The sequence below is a fragment of the Cryptomeria japonica genome, chromosome 8 (genome assembly GCF_030272615.1).
Source record: "Cryptomeria japonica chromosome 8, Sugi_1.0, whole genome shotgun sequence".
Classification (NCBI taxonomy): domain Eukaryota; kingdom Viridiplantae; phylum Streptophyta; class Pinopsida; order Cupressales; family Cupressaceae; genus Cryptomeria; species Cryptomeria japonica.
The window spans coordinates 353,015,317-353,032,112 of record NC_081412.1 but is presented as its reverse complement, the minus strand read 5'-3'; the positions used below and the strand labels follow the sequence as shown (position 1 = coordinate 353,032,112).

General features: G+C 35.2%; 1 protein-coding gene across 3 annotated transcripts in view; it reads left to right on the top strand.

Annotated features, from left to right (window-relative positions):
• Positions 1–3,766: 3,766 nt before the first annotated feature.
• The window catches only part of LOC131045330 (pre-mRNA-splicing factor ATP-dependent RNA helicase DEAH10), a 103,565-nt gene continuing 90,535 nt past the window's right edge, over positions 3,767–16,796 (top strand). The window contains exons 1-4 of one of the 3 annotated variants that reach the window (XM_057978905.2): positions 3,768–4,534; positions 9,448–9,522; positions 10,831–10,936; positions 16,276–16,322. In XM_057978905.2, coding sequence (XP_057834888.2) covers positions 10,848–10,936; positions 16,276–16,322 — 136 coding nt within the window. In that variant the 5' untranslated portion in view covers positions 3,768–4,534; positions 9,448–9,522; positions 10,831–10,847. Of the gene's footprint in view, positions 4,535–9,447; positions 9,523–10,824; positions 10,937–16,275; positions 16,323–16,796 lie in introns of those variants that run through there. The other 2 variants (XM_057978906.2, XM_057978907.2) reach the window with 2 other exon arrangements.

The window sequence follows — 16,796 nt, the reverse complement described above, 5'->3', positions numbered from 1 at the left end:
TGTACTCAAATATTATGGATAAAACAAATGTTAAAGGATATAAGGGTAAGTTATGATGAACCTATTGTTATTCACTATAATAATACTACTGCTATTGATATGCCAAAGAGTCCGGCATTTCATTCCAAATCAAAACACATTTCAATAAGGTATAATTTCTTGAAAGAAAAGGTTGAAGCAAAGGAAGTCAGATTGGTTTATGTGCCTACTAAGGAACATATTGCAGATATTCTAACTAAACCATTGCCTAAAGACACTTTTGAATATCTTAGAGATCAGTTGGGGGTTACCAACCCTTCGGAAGAGACTTAGAGATGCAGGGATGCATCAATCCGGTGAGCTTATCAGACATACTTTTCTAATCCGGGTTGATGAATATGGTGCTACTACTCAGGGGGAGTAGTCAGCTGTTTGGCTCAGTATTCTCAGTTTGGTATCCATCCTTTGTCATTGATGTCAAAGGGGGAGAAGGTGTTCATGTGAAAAATAGTCAGAAGATCTTTTGGAGAAGGTGTTATATATTTATGATGGTTTCTCTTTTGAGAGATTGTTGGCATTCCTTGACACTTGGATGTTTTTCACATTCAGTGTTGCCATCAATGCCAAAGGGGGAGACTGTTGGTAATATGTTGGATTTGGTTAAGTGTTGTCATTGATGTCCACACTGTATTTCGGTTGGAGACTATCCCGGTTAGTCTTGGTGATCATCTTGGTTTTGGCTATGATTTTGATCCGGTATGATCAGATCTCTGGAATCGATTTTGGATGCTTATTCTGATGGTTATATGCTTGCTATATTTTGGTGCTTCATGATTTGGTGATTCGGCTATTATCACTTTTGGTATTTACCAGTATTGGATTTGGACTAGCTTTTGGCTTTATCGGTTTGCTTCTAGCGTTCCCAGTTAGCTTTACCAGTATGCATTATTTGGTGACTTGGTCAGTGGATTTTTGGGTCTGGCTTATGGAATCGATTCTATCATGTTCGGTACAACATTTGGTGACTTTTAATTGGATGGCGTGTTACTTTGATGGTCTTATTTGGATCATGTTAAACTTTTTGTTATTTCATTGAGGGTTTCTACCGATTGGCGAAGCGTGTTGGATTTTGGTCTTAGCGAAATTTTTTGTTGGATATAATTGTTTGGTTACTTGATTTAGGTCCATGCTATGTAATGTAAATCATAACATTGGTCTGGTGGTATCGTGTGATGTAATTTTGGTAATTATGGGTTTAGGGTTTAGCCGACCTTGTTAATAAGGTTGATGATCTGTATTTATAGGTGACTTATTCATGTAATTGGATGCTTATAATGTAAGGGTTATAGTTATAGATGGATAGTGGTCATGTCTACACTATTATGTGCGAATAGAGTCATATTATTCCAATGAAGGTTGGAAAGGTTTTGTATTGCAGAGCAGACATCGGTGCTTAACTGGAACTATATCACGCATTAGTAGATGCTACTTTCATATATCATTTCTCTCCGGATTGTAGTCCGATGATTATGCAAGTTAGTGAGACTTCCCTTTGTGATGAGGAGTGCGCTTTAGGCTGTTGGCCTTTCTGCAAGTGCAGACCCCAATTGTAATTGCACACATTACTACTGCAAAGTATTTATCCGATTGTGGGTAGGGTTTCCAACCGTGGTTTTTCCCTTTCTGGGTTTTCCACGTCAAATATTGGTGTTATGTGTGTTGTGCTTTCATGTTATATTCTTCATTGTGTTGTGCTATGGTTTAAGGTTTATAATTAAATTAATTGTTGTTACTATTAGTAAACTGATTCACCCCCCCTCTCAGTGCATTCTAACACCATCTCCACCTCTATCTTCTCCTTTATCTCTTGCCCATATCTCTATCTCTTTACCTCTCCTTGCATCTCTCTCTCCCCTCTCTGTCTTTCCTACTATATCCATCTCTCTCTCCCTACCCCTCATTCTATCCCTATCTTTCCTTCTCACCCTCTCTCCTCACTGCTCTCTCTTTCTATATATCTTTGTTGCACCTCTGCCCTCTCTCCATTTCTCTCCCTCTCTCTCTCCAACCCTCTTTATTGATTTATATATCTCTTACTCTCTATCTCGATTTGTATATCCCTGTCTTAATCACACACATAGAAACTCCTCATTTTCCCCTCCATGTCTCTATTTCTACATCTCTCTAGATCACACTTTATATCTTTCCCAAGGTATATTTATCTTACCATCTCTATATACATCTCTCTCACCCCCCTTTATCTTTACCAACCTATATCTATATCTCCATCTCTCATTTCTATCACTATTTCTCCCTCTTTATAGCCCTATCTCTTCTTCTCTTTCCCTCTTCCCCTCTCTCCCTATCACTCCCTCTTTGTATCTCTCTACTTCTCTCCATATATTTTCTTTGCTTTTCTTCCTCCCTCACTATCTATTTATACATATTTATCTCCCTCGCTATATCTCTCTACATATATGTCTCTCTCTCACACACACATACACACTCCCCCCCTCTCTCTCTCTCTCTCTCTCTCTCTCTCTCTCTCTCTCATCTTTTTGTTACCTTCTTTCTCTCTCACTCTTGCCCATTCAATATCTCCTTATCTCTCCCTCTCCCTCTCTATTGATATCTCATTATCAAACTCTCTTATTTACTCAATCTCTCCTAATACCTCTCTATATTTTTCCTTTCAATCTTTCTCTCTCTAAATATATTGAGCTATTTCTCCCTCTCTCCCCCCTCTTCTTCTTTCCCACTCTCAACCCATTTCTCCACCTCTCTCTCTCTCTCTCTCTCTCTCTCTCTCTCTCTCTCTCTCTCTCTCTCTCTCTCTCTCTCTCTCTCTCTCTCTCTCTCTCTCCATCTCTTGCCATCTCTCTCCCTTTCTCACTCCCTATCCCCCCATCTATCTTTCTACCCCTACTCTCTCTCCCTTTCTCTTCTCATATATCTATATCTATCTCTTTTTTCTTGCCATATATCTCTATCTCTCACTCTTTCTCTCTCCCTCTCTCCCTCTCTCTCTATTTCTCTCTCCCTCTCTCCACCTTTGTTTGTCTATCTCTAGATCCCTATTTTTCTTTACCTCTTTCTTTCTCCCTCTCCCCCCTTTCTCTATATCTCTATCTTTCACTTTCTATCTCCCTCTCTCTCCATCTTTATATCTCCCTCTATCTTTATATCTCCCTCTCCCTCTCTTTTTCTATCTCTTTTCTCTCCCTTTTTTTCTCTTGCTCTATCTTCATCTCTACCTCTATCTTCCTCACTCCTATTTCTAAACACGTCTCACTCTCTATATCCATCCATCACTCTCCCTTTCACTCCTTTTCTTCCTCATCACCTATATCTTTATCTCCTTGCCTCTCTATCTTTATTTATCCCTTTTTATCCCCCTCTTTCCCCTTCTCCCCTTCTCTCACTATCACAAACGTAACATGAGTTCAGAGATTTTGTTTCAATTGGAGAGATGAGATTTCCACAGTCCATGCTAAATTAATATATGCTTCTAGATTCAACTGTGTAGGAGTTTTTTCATCAACGTTTCGAATTGCACTCCATGATTCATCATCAGGATGACAGCTGAAGGAGGAAAAATAGCCTTCACTTCTTTAAGTTATGTTTCAGTTATGTTTGGATTCTTGTAAGTAGATACATAGTTAATTTAAAACTCTCACTTCTTTATTAAGACCTTTATTCTACAAACAACATTATACTAAATGACCTACAAAATAGCCTTATGCACTACATAAATATTATTTATGTAAAAATAGAATAAAATTATCCCAAATGACCTTCTAAACCTATTTGCATATCCATTTGCAGACCAAGGTGCGATTGCTGGTATATATGAGAGTAGTTTTTATTGAGAGTCGGATGTCATGCAGGGTTCTCTGAAAAAAGTTAGCATAGACATACAGTGCACGCCGTCTTCTAAAGAAAATCATGGGCTATTGTCACCGCCTTAGCGTGAACACTGGGTTTTTACAGCGCTTGTAAATAAGGAAAGTATGGGACGCTCTGAAATATAGTATTATCCTTTTTTGGTGGAGTATTAAAGTTTGGCATTGAGTCTCAATCGAGGACTCTAAACGTGGAGTTGGAGGCCCTGTTGAGAGGTGTTGTGATTTCCAAGCAAGGCATGTCCATCTACAGCCAAGTGGAGCCCTTGTAGAAGGACACTTTGTGGCGTTTACCTTCAGATTGGGTTGTAGCCATCAAAGAAGCAGTTTGGAACTTTGGAGATACTACCAGCCCAACATAAGGCTATTTTGACAGTCTTTTATTAGCTGCTGGGAAGGATGAAGAGTTGGCTCGACTTCAAAGAACTTGCAAGAGTTTGAGCAACAAAAATCGACAACTCCTGTAGCTGAATATTTGATTTTATCAGTAGGGTTTGTATATAAAATAGGGACATTTAACTGAAGGATTATTGCAGAGGTTGTAATGCTGTTGAGCTGCGACGTGTTCTTTCACAGGTCAATAGAAGTTCAATACTGAATGAATATCATGCAGAATATTCAGATTGGACTATGAAAGCTTCAGATGTATTAAGGTTAGATTTATGATAAAATTGTATTTGTAATTTTTATATGAACAATTTCTCTGAGTTCAATGAAATTTAGTCGGTTTGCCTTATACATTCTTGTGAACACTTTATGATTATCTATGCAATGCAAACTCTATGAAATCTGAAAATAAAACTTCCAGCTTCTTTGGTTAAGAAAACATTGTCAAGCCTGAATCTGGAAACATTATATCATAAAACCTATCCATATTGGAAGGGCATAAACTTGCAACGAAAAAGCTCCTTCAAATTCAGAAGCTTGCAAACTGTTTGTCTTAATGTCTGTGTACTTAATTAAGGATAAAGGTGCAAAAAAATTTGGTACAAACAAGGTAGAATCTACAAACCCTAAGGATGAAGGATAAAGCTCAAGCACAAAACCGTTTGGAATGTAAGAAAGTCAATTTCACTATTTTGTGTAAGGAAATTGAAGATAGAAAAACAGAACAACAAAGCATACATAAAACATAAAATAAGATGAAGTAAAATAGAGAAATTCAATGCTTGATTTTTATTGATAAAGTAATGTTTATTTATACAAATATGTAGTGAACAGATTTTTGATAAATCTGTTATACAAACTGACAACTAACTACAGAGGAATGACAGCTAATTAGAGAAGGATGACAGACCTATGTTAGTCATTGTTTGCAACTTAAACTCTTTGCCACATACGCAACACACATGATTCAGTTTTGACTTATTCTAACACTCCCCTTTAAGGAATAATTGAATTTAGATGGACTCCTAACAAATCTCTACATAATACAAAACTGACTAGCTACATAAACGAAACAGTACATTATATAGAAGCTATTCTTTGAAAATAGTTCATAGACCAGTAAGATTCTTCAAGTTGCTCCCAATTGCTGGTATAGTCATGCAGCTATCATCGAAGTTCTCAACATCATTGGACACCATTTGCACATGAAGTGTCTCATCACTCTCGTAAAGGCACGATGCTGAACTTCTAGATTTTTAGATCTTCCCTGAACTATTGGACACCAATCCTCACATATATGTCTTATTAACTCCAATGAGGTGTAGTTCCTTTGATCTGTTAGCGCTTTAGATTATTGAGCAACTATCTAGCCTCTACTGCATCTTTTCGTATCTTGAAAGCATTGGCTGTAATATCCCCATTTCGGATTTACCTTGGTTTAGCCCTGCAACACAAATTCTAACATAAAGTGAGAATTGTAATACATTTATAAATATAGTTTCATCGATTTTAAAGACATTTTACTATAATATTTAAATCATAATGCTAAGAATAATTTTGAAAGATGGAACTTATCCTGATGACGTTCTCTGATTTATATACTTGAGATATGTGCTTTTATATTGTAGACTTCTGCTCTATTAGATAGGCCCGAATCTGACAGTAAATAGCTCATCCCCATATCAATATTCTTCTTATAATGGGTCCATGCATTTATAATGATCGCTTCCCTCTATTCAAGTATACATCTTCTTCCCTTGCTCGATATCGGAAATTCCAAACTCCAAGGTATTTCACTTACAATAGATCCCCGTCTATCCTTAATGTGACTTTGCTATGAATGAAGGGTGCCGGAAATGTCTTGTATTGGTATAAGATAGTCCGCAGCTTCGTAGATTAAAGTGCCAATTTGTGGATTATATCCTGCAGTTCCTTTGATTATCTGGATGAAGACATGTATCGAATGGGCCTCTAATTCTTTTCCATCAAGTATATTGACTACGCGGTGTGGCTTATTTCTTTATAAGATCGTTGCTTTTTCTAGTCTGTAGTCTCAGTCTGAACACTGTCTGATTATACTTCTGCGAGAACAGTGGCGTTGTCTTTTCTTCTTAGCTCCTTCTGCCTCTTATGACTTCCATTCTTCCCAAAACTAAAAATAAAATGCTCTTATTAATGCCAAGGCCATTTCTATATTTTAACGTTGATCTCTTTTTATCGCTGAGCAATATTGATGCTGGCCACTACTATTGTTACCCTCTGATTGCTTTCATCCAATTCTCTTCCTTTTATGTAAATGTCTGAATACTCTCCCTATATATTTCTTTTAATCGGCTTGTTCCTCTTCCATATCTCACTCAATTTTATCGAATAACTAATCATCCGATTAGTTGATCATTGTCTATAACCATGTCTTGTTGATATGGTAATCCATATTCTTAACTTTATTGCACAACGATAAGGATGAATGATCGATTATGATAAGTACACTTATGTGTGGTACCCATATTATGATTGTGATGCTGTTATGGATTTACACATGATTGATAGTGGCTAACTGGCATTTACTGATCCTGACAGAGATACGGACTTCTTTGATAGTATGTATTGTCCTTGGTAGACCTGGCACTAGTTGGATTCATTGACAAGCTTTCAATTCATTACCATAACTGTAATGAAGAAATGATCTCCTTATATAATCATACTGTCTGAATATGAAGCCCTTATTGGTTATGCCGATCAATGTGATAATAATCTTGAATCTTGATCATTATTAATACATTGGGCTCAAACCATTTGGTTTCAATTGCATCAACTTCATTATAAAGATAATACAAGGAGCTTTCTCAATATTAATAATACTTGACGTGGGAGTCTTGTTTGGGGACATCACATTGGCCTCTTCAAAATAGAACACGTTTGTCATCTTCAAAGAAATCATCATCACCATCTGGTGGTTCTTCAACAATAGCTGACATTATCTTAACTTTTTACAGCTGCACAAAACCTTAGAATAGATGCCTCTTTTTGAAAATCTCCTCCACAAAAAGAAAAAAAGAAAAAACTCACACAACCTTCAAACTATTACAAATACTCAAATTGACCATAGCAGCACCAAACTTCACTTCAGCAGCAACAAACTTCACAGTAGCAACTCAGCAATAGGTTCCTTTCTCAACCAACAGTTAATCTGGTGTTTGCCTGCAGCAGCAGTAGCTCCAATTATAGCTATGAACTAAGATTTCTTCTCAAAGTTCTTCACAAAATCTTCTGGTCTCTTTCAACCTTCTATCTATCACCAAGCTTTGATACCAAGATAGAAACACAGAACAACAAAGCATACATAAAACAGAAAATAAGAAGTAGAACAGAGAAATTCAATGCTTGATTTTTATTGATAAAGTAATTTTTATTTATTCAAATACGTAGCTAACAGATTCTTTATAAATCTGTTATACAAACTGACATCTAACTACATAAGAATGACAACTCACTAGAGAAGGAGGACAGATCTATGTCCAGTCATTGTCACAACTCAAACTCTTTGCCACATAGCAGCACACACATGATCCAGTTTTGACTTATTCTAACAATTAAACCACTCTCATAAACATCTGGCTTATTGAAAAATAAAATATTTAAATAAATAATGAACCTATATAAATGAGTTGGGATTAGGAATTAATAAAATATTTTATTATTATAAAAATTAAATGAATTTAATAAATGTGACACAATTAGTCCAAATTTAAATCTTACAATATGTTGCAAATAATGTTAAAAAATGATTCCACATTATGCTAGAATTTTAGGGTTTTGATTAAACGAATGCCTCAAAAACTACAAATTGATTGTACATTTCTCTAGTTTAGAGCCACATTTGCAGACTTGATCTTTGTGCATATAGAAATGAAATGGTGCACATAGACTTGAACTTATAGAACTAGTGGTGCTTATAAACACCTTTAGGGAATCTATCGAATTGTGAGGTAATATTCTCCTCAATCAAACGCTTGGGTAGATTGATGAAATGGGTTTGGAATTTGGAACAACTATTGAAGATATCAAGCAATCAAGCAATATACCTTAGATGATGGTGCAATTGGGATGCTCTAAGATGTTCTCATATGATAATCCTCTTTATTTAAATTAATTAGGGTTAGTTCTTATATACACCACCCTAGTGTGCAATTTAAAATAAGTTGAACTTTTGTTGGTTTATAACAACTAGTAAGGAAGATAAATGTTGGCTGAAAGTAAAAAATCAAATTTAAAAGTTTGGGGTTCAAATTTGTGTGTAGAAATGACTTGGGTCAAGTTGACACTTGGAAATTTGAACTAAGCAATGAACAACTAGATGTGGAGCTCAAATGTTGATCTTGGGAATGAACGATGATATGGACATGTTGGGATAGAGTTATTTGCCAAGTTCCACACAAAATGCACCATCTTGCACTCTAGTCAATGCAAAAAAGACAACCTAATTGCTATATACTCAAAATGTATGGAAATTAAGCATGGCTATAAAATTTTCTCCCTTACGTTATATAATTAGTAGGGGACACATAATTTAAATAACAATTTACAATGCGTCCAAATAAATTATCATGGGAGCCCATAAAAATAAATATATTATATTAAAACATTAAATTATTTTTTTTATAAAAACATCATCAAAACCTTATGATATTGAAAATTCTTTTAATACAATAATTTAAATTTAAATTATTTAAATTAATACATACAATTTAAAAATAATTATATTTAAAATCTCCTCCATTGAAAAACCTAAAAATAGTTATTAACAATTAAAAAATACAATTAAAACCTTAAGAAGATTAATTAAAAAATGAAGGGAGAAGAGAGAATAATTAAGGGTTTTGACATTGGAGGCAGAAGAATGTAAATTGCAAGAGAATTGAAGAACCAATACGTTAATTGAGTCCGCTCCTGCTGTACAGCATAGAGCCTAAAGGTTACAATGTGTTTAAAGAATGGAAAGAAAACTTGCACAGCTATTGAGAGACTCCATTAAATTGTACAAACCTATTGCATTTTCAGTCTTGGAAGCTGGATAGATAAATTTCAGTTTTATGTGTGTTAAATTATTGGCTAACCATTTTTTCGTTTACAAAGAGTTGCACATCAAATGCAGTGTTTTGTGTCTTGTTTTTTGTAGTTTTTGTGACAGCAGAAATACGAAGAGTCCTGACAGCAGAAATAAGAAGACATCACCTGAGACATACACCATCAGGTCATATTCTGCATAGCACTCATTCTGTCATTTGCATTCTATTATGTTGATTGAACTATATGAATATCTTGTGTGTTGTGTGTCAGTTTCTTGCAATCTCTGTCCATTTCTCTCATCAGCATCGTTGACAAAATAAAGTCCTGCAATTTCTATGAAATCACTAATTTTTGTTCTAATCTTGTAGGTTGATTCCATATCTTATTCATTTCAAATACTATCTCTTAAATACAATTTTTTGGCTTGATTGATGCATTGCTTAGACAGACTCCTATCCTTGTCTTCAATTAAGTAACATCATCTTTTGACAACATCTGATCGAGAGAAAAGGATAACTATTTGGAAAGCTTCTGAGAAAGTATTCGGACTTGGCACCTATTTTTGCAGACAATAAATATAAATTTTAGGCATTTAACAAGTTAAATGTATTACCTACTGTATTAAATCATGTGATATTTCTGCATTGTTTGCTAAAAAACAGTTTTTGTTCAATCAACCCAAACAATTCAACAGGTGTAACAATATGTGTGCCTTTTTGGCTATAATGGAAATGTTCAATTCGTTTTTCTCCTTTGACTGGAGCTTCATTTTTTATAGCAATAATGAGAATGATGTTTTTTGGTTTCTCTTAACAAGTCACAATAGATTTCATACATCTTAAAGTTTCCATTAAACTTCCTCCAACATTTTAAAGCATTCTTCCACATGCTTCCAACAACACACCATCGGCAGGAACACGACGCTTGCATCCCTTGTTTTATAAAAACATCATCAAAACCTTATGATATTGAAAATTCTTTTAATACAATAATTTAAATTAATACATACAATTTAAAAAAAATAATATTTAAAATCTCCTCCATTGAAAAACCTAAAAATAGTTATTAACAGTTAAAAAATACCATTAAAACCTTAAGAAGATTAATTAAAAAATAAAGGGAGAAGAGAGAATAATTAAGGGTTTTGACATTGGAGGCAGAAGAATGCAAATTGCAAGAGAATTGAAGAACCAATACGTTAATTGAGTCCGCTCCTGCTGTACAGCATAGAGCCTAAAGGTTACAATGTGTTTAAAGCATGGAAAGAAAACTTACACAGCTATTGAGAGACTCCATTAAATTGTACAAACCTATTGCATTTTCAGTCTTGTAAGCTGGATAAATAAATTTCAGTTCCATGTGTGTTAAATTACTGGCTAACCATTTTTTCGTTTACAAAGAGTTGCACAGCAAATGTAGTGTTTTGTGTCTTGTTTTTTGTAGTTTTTGTGACAGCAGAAATACGAAGAGTCCTGACTTTGGTTTATGACAGAAAATTCATCGGCCAATATGCCTTCTGTGCCAGCTTCACCTTTCAACAACAGCTCTGCCATTTCCAGAAACTTGAAGCGAAAGGGTGAAGATGACTCTTTTATAAGGTATTTATTTCAATATTGTTTTGGAAGGCCTGTATTGAAATATGTTGCAACTGAATCATTATTTAGTGTGGAGAAATACAAATGTTAAGTGCTACTAGTACTCAACTCACACCTGTTCGTGACATCATGGTGACCTATAACACTAACGGACATCCAAGGTCAAGTTCAAGTTCATGGTGTAACAGAAATGGAGTACATTTGATTGTGAACCAGGTTTAACAGGGTACTTTTGAGCATGACTTGGGCTCAAAATCTTAAGAACAATTCTCAAGATTACCGACACATGTTGCATATATACACCACAAGCTTACTAGACTCAGTATATTAAGAATAATTAAATTAAGTTTTATGTTTGTAAGCTTATTTCCTCATTTTGTTTTAGCTCGGTAGAGTTTTGAAGCATGATGGAGATTTTCATCTAGACTTATATGCCATGATGTAAGATTACAAAAAAAGTCTGATTATTCACTGGCAAAATATCATCTTTTAATTCAGTTAAGTTAGATTTTTCAGAGCTTGAGCTGATGCTCCTACAAAAGTGAGCTCATTTTCATGTGCAGTTTCTTCATCTTTGGGTTCTACTCTGACTGCTTCCTTATGTCTATGGTATTTGCATTTTCCTAAAGAGCAATGGATGGGAATGTTATTGACATGAGCTAAAATCAACCACATATTAAAAGTTTACGTACGCCTTTTCCTGCTAATATCACACTCAACAATATTAACTAGCCTTTTGACTTTACTTAACATGTCTCCAGGTGGCCCAGATAACTCCAAGTTAGTATTTCCTCATATTTCTGTTAGTATTTCCACAAGGCTTCCTTTGCCATTATGTTCTACTTTAAAATCTTCTAGGGTCTAATCTCTTGGTGGAAGATAGAAAGGATTGAAATTTGGTTGTACGTTTTGATGTAGTTTATGTTTGGGGGTCTCATTAAAGATTATCTAATCACACAACAATGATAATAGATGACATCCACAATGAAAATTGATTAAGTTTCATGAGCTTCAATATACCTTAGACTTGGGCCTTTCAATACAATACAAATCTATTGAGACCTCAAACATTATGTTGCTCCAATTCCAGCTGCCTTAGCTGTCTCTGGTTCCTCAATATGGTTTCAACTTCCATCTTATAATGTCCCTTTTGGGGATATTCTATATTTTCACCTAAAATCACTAGTTCAATTGAAATAAGAGATATAATACAGTTAAGAGTATACATTTACCATTTGAAATGTCTTTAACAAGATTAACCCTAGCTTAAATCTTGCAATCATGTTAATCAACACTTGAAAACGTAATTCATGAGACTATTTTCATATGGGTTAGGGATCCAATAACATATATATGAATGCACAACCGATATCATTACTAATTATTCAAAGTATATTCCTATAGCAATCGTATGAGGAATTAGATAGGAACTTTGCAAATCACAATCTCAAGGATAGCTATCCCTGTATCGCAAGAGCATGGGTGGAAAGTGGTCCACTCCATCCCTTAGTCCATCTTGGAGGTGCTCCATCCTCCTTGATCAAGCGTAGGAGCACTGATCAGCATCCCAGCCCACCGCTCTCCATCTCAGGGTGGAGTGCTTGATAAGAGTATGAGATTGCCCTCTCCACCAAGCCTGGGAGAACACATATGCCTCCAGGCCCATGAGCGCTTTGTCTCAAGGTGGTGTACTTGATGAAAGATAGGTTGGGTCCTCACCTGTCGTGAACTTGAAAGGTTGATCAGCCTTCCTATTTTGCAGCCATTTCTATCCAATTCAAAATAGATTAACTATTAAATATGTCATCACATATTTATCAGAGAAGAAATACAACAATTTCACTTGAATCCAAAATCAATACTTAGACTGGAAACAATGCCATTACTGTATAACTTCAGCAAAGGAATAATTATTTCATTCCTTAATTCATATCAAACACAACTTACAAATTCAAGGTTGATAACCACCAACTCAGATTTTTGCTTTAATTTTTTTAATTTTATCTGATTTCCAATTAAATGTTCATATGATTTGATGCCCTTCAAGTCAGGCTTCCACTTCCTTTTTATATCTTTCATTTAGGGGGGTGGGGGAGGTTACATCTCCTACTTTGAAGAGATACCTCTTCCTTATACTACCGCTGTCTTTCTTGGTAACACCCGATCCCTCTTGATAACACCCGATGCCTTTTGATTAATAATAATGAAAGAAAGTGCCGAAAATGGTAAATTCCAGTTGGCTTCTTTTGAGACATTACTGCCCACACTCAAGTCAGCTTTCCTTAAATAATTATTGCTAATATTTATTACTTATTTGGGTCGGCCTTGCACTAATTAATTGCTGTCTAATATTAGCTATAAATAATTACTTATTAAGTGTGAACTGCTTAGTATATTTTACTTCTTTCCTTATGGGGGCATGACATATAAGTAATAATTCAACAAAGGTGACGCCAAACATAAAAAGAGGTAAATCACCCAAGGTACATGTGATAAGGACTAATGTGCCTATATTAAATGACTGCAACATGAAATATTTTTGGGAATTGGGTGCTCCTTGAAATGTGTAAAATGATCACCTTTGATGTACATAGAGATGCAGATCAGAAGACATGATGTCATGCCTCCGCCATAATCACTTATAGATCACAGTTTTATAAATAAAACTTAGGAGATGCCTTTGTCTCTCCTGAACATTGATTACCTTCATGGTGTCTATAGCTAGCCATGAACTGATTTTTTGAACCTACTGAGAACTTGCTGTTTTCCAGTATAGATAAGTGTTTTTTTTAATCAGTGAAATATGTATTTATATTATTAATAATGCAAAAAATATACAGTATATGAAAATAAGTCTGTTAATGACTAATTTGCACAAAAGCTTCCTCTCCAATAATCCAATTTACCCCAGTTCAACCAACAAATGTTCCATACTACCATACAAATCCCCAAGCAATCTACTGAAGGTAAATATACAAAATGTTCAAACAGTATTTGCTAAATTTACAGATTTTTCAATTCAACTAACAAAATATAATCAAAGTGCATACTTTCCTTATATGGTTTTATCTACCTTCTTCGTCCGCTCCTCCCAGTGATCTCCCTTGTTGAATTTCAGCTTCTTCCTTATTGGTACCTGCCCAGAATTGTCCTCCATTCTTTGTTCTGTCTCCCTGTCTATCAGGTACTCCTTGACAAAGTTCCACCCAAGTTGTGCTTCTGCTCGCCTGTCTTCCTTGTTGCAACCAGCACTCCAAAGTAGGAAGGGGCGCAGAGGAGTATACTTTGCCACATAGAGCCAGTCTCGACCTCATGTCGTGAAGCCGTCCGTAGGAATAGAGATGGCAATGAACGTGTTCAACTCGTAACAACACTCTCTTCACGGCCGAGTTCATAATCTGACACGTGTCATCTTTTCCACCAAGCTCCAAATGCCATGCCAAAAACAGGGAGGCAACATCCACATTTGTTCTATATCTGTATTTCGCGGCCACGTATTCCTCTCCTAACATCATTTCGATTAATTGAAAGAACATTGGGTTATTAAATTTAAAATTGTTCTTTAATCCATCATTTGTAATTTTGCCCAGAAATGCAAGCTGTTGTGTCTTTGTTGTTAAGTTAGAATTGGCCTCCACCTTGTCTCTGGAACAACCAAACTACCGTTACCAGTTCCCAATTGAAATGACATCTCTATTCATCTACTCTGTCCCCATAAACTTCACTCACACACTTCAAAGGTCTTCGAAATCTCATTGCCTTCAATGAATTTCAATTACTCTATCCCTCGGCTCCAATCTGTACCCACTCATCCTTAATAGGCACCTCTCAAAAATATTCCCATATCCGACACTCATTACTTGAATTAATTGTAGTTGCCCATTTTGATAGGGTGTTCGTCACCTTATTACCGTCTCTCTGCATATGTGTAATTTTGAAATCAGTAAATAAATTTAAATTGGCTCTTATTAATTTGATAAATTTATTAATTTTCCAGACCTGTGCTTTTTTGATAATTGCATTAACTATTATCTGAGAGTCCCCTTCTAAATGTAACTTTGATATCGACAATTTGTTCACTAGGTTTATGGCGAGCAAAGCTGCCTTGGCATTTGTCCTGTCCACAAGCTTTTGAGCTCCTATCGCCAAAATGCTCCTCGTCCAATCCTGAGCAACACATCCTGGCCCATCAGGGCCAGGGTTTCCCTTGGAAGCCCTGTCAAAATTGACTTTTATACATCCTTCTTCTGGTTTGATCCAATCTACTTCCTTTGTCTTGTGCAACAATGGATGAATTCACGAAGGCCCATTAACAGGCCGCCAATATAGATAAGTGTGACAAAAAATTGTGAGCAGGGGAAAATGATAAGGGTTCCAGAAAGATCAGGAAATGGGTAAAAAATAATTAGTCTTTTTTGCTTGTGATATTTCATGATTTTTAGGAAATAACTTCCCAAAGTTTTTTTTTCAGTAGTTTTTTGACAAATCACCTTTTTTTGTTTAAAGAATTACAGTAAAAATTGTTCTGAGCAGGATTCTCAGTAATCAGCCATAACTATGGTAAAACCTGTGCTACCATCTCATTTATGAGATTATTGATTGTTTGAAATGCCTTTAATGTTTTTGGCTTTGATTTTGAGGCCCCAGAAATTTGTTCTCAGAAAACATGTCATAACTCACACAGAAATGCATATAAGATGATGTGATAGTGCTTGTTCTATTACCAAAACATGTCAGACTCTATGAGGCCAAGCTTCTTCCTACAGGTTCATCGTTAAGTTGGTTTGCAGTTTTAGCACAAAATTTGGATGATTTCAAGGTTATTGAGGTTCATCTATCTCTTGATGGTCGTGCTTGAATTAGTTTCAACTTTCAACACACACTGATGACATAGGCTTTATGAGATTCACTTCTTTCTAGAGGTTACTTTGGTTGTCTCACCTGAGATATCGACTAATGTTTTTATTACATTCCAGATCATTAACTTCCCATTCAAAATTTTAAAAAAATCATAATTTGTTTCCTTGATTTCATATTTGTAACAATACCATCAGTTTATTAGTTAAGAATAGGGACAACTATAGGCTTTTGATTCATAACATAAATGCCTATAGGGTTTAGAGTTGTACAATTACCATAGTCCTAGCTCAAAAAATTCATGCATGTCTCTTCCTTGTACCACTTCATATATGATATCGACTTATTGGATGGCTACACTAATTTTATTTATTGATTGTTAATTTGTTAGCATGCCTGATGCAGCACACAATACATTTTATTTTAGCTTTTGAATTGTGTTATAAGATATTAATTTGTAAATTTCAACCATTATGTGTGTTCAGAAAGCAAAGGATCTTGAAACAGAGGCGCTCATTACCCATTGCTTCCGGTTGGTTGCTCTTCCTGCAAAATATTTATAGGAAATAATTATGGCTTTGTACTGTTATTTGGTGTATTTGTCTGTAAAATAAAATCTGCTTGCTGCTGTAACTTGCATTTTGAGAATGTTTTCATGTCCTTGGTCTGGTCTTCCCCAAGTTTTGAATGCAGCATGACTTTCCAGCCATATTACTATGGATATTATTTAATCTTGAATGGCACCTTCTATAAAGATGCAAATTTAGATCAGAATAGATATAAACATGTTATATGCCTAACTTTTGTGCATTTGCACATTGTGCAAACATCAAGTTTTCTTGGTAGTTGTTTCTTAATTCTGTCACTGGATTTAATGTGAAACAAATCAGGAAAATTTGAATTTTGCAAAATGTGCAAATGCGTAATAGTTAAGCATATAATATGTTTATATCTATTCTGATCTAATTAGACTCATGTCATATAAACATATCATATGCCTAACTTC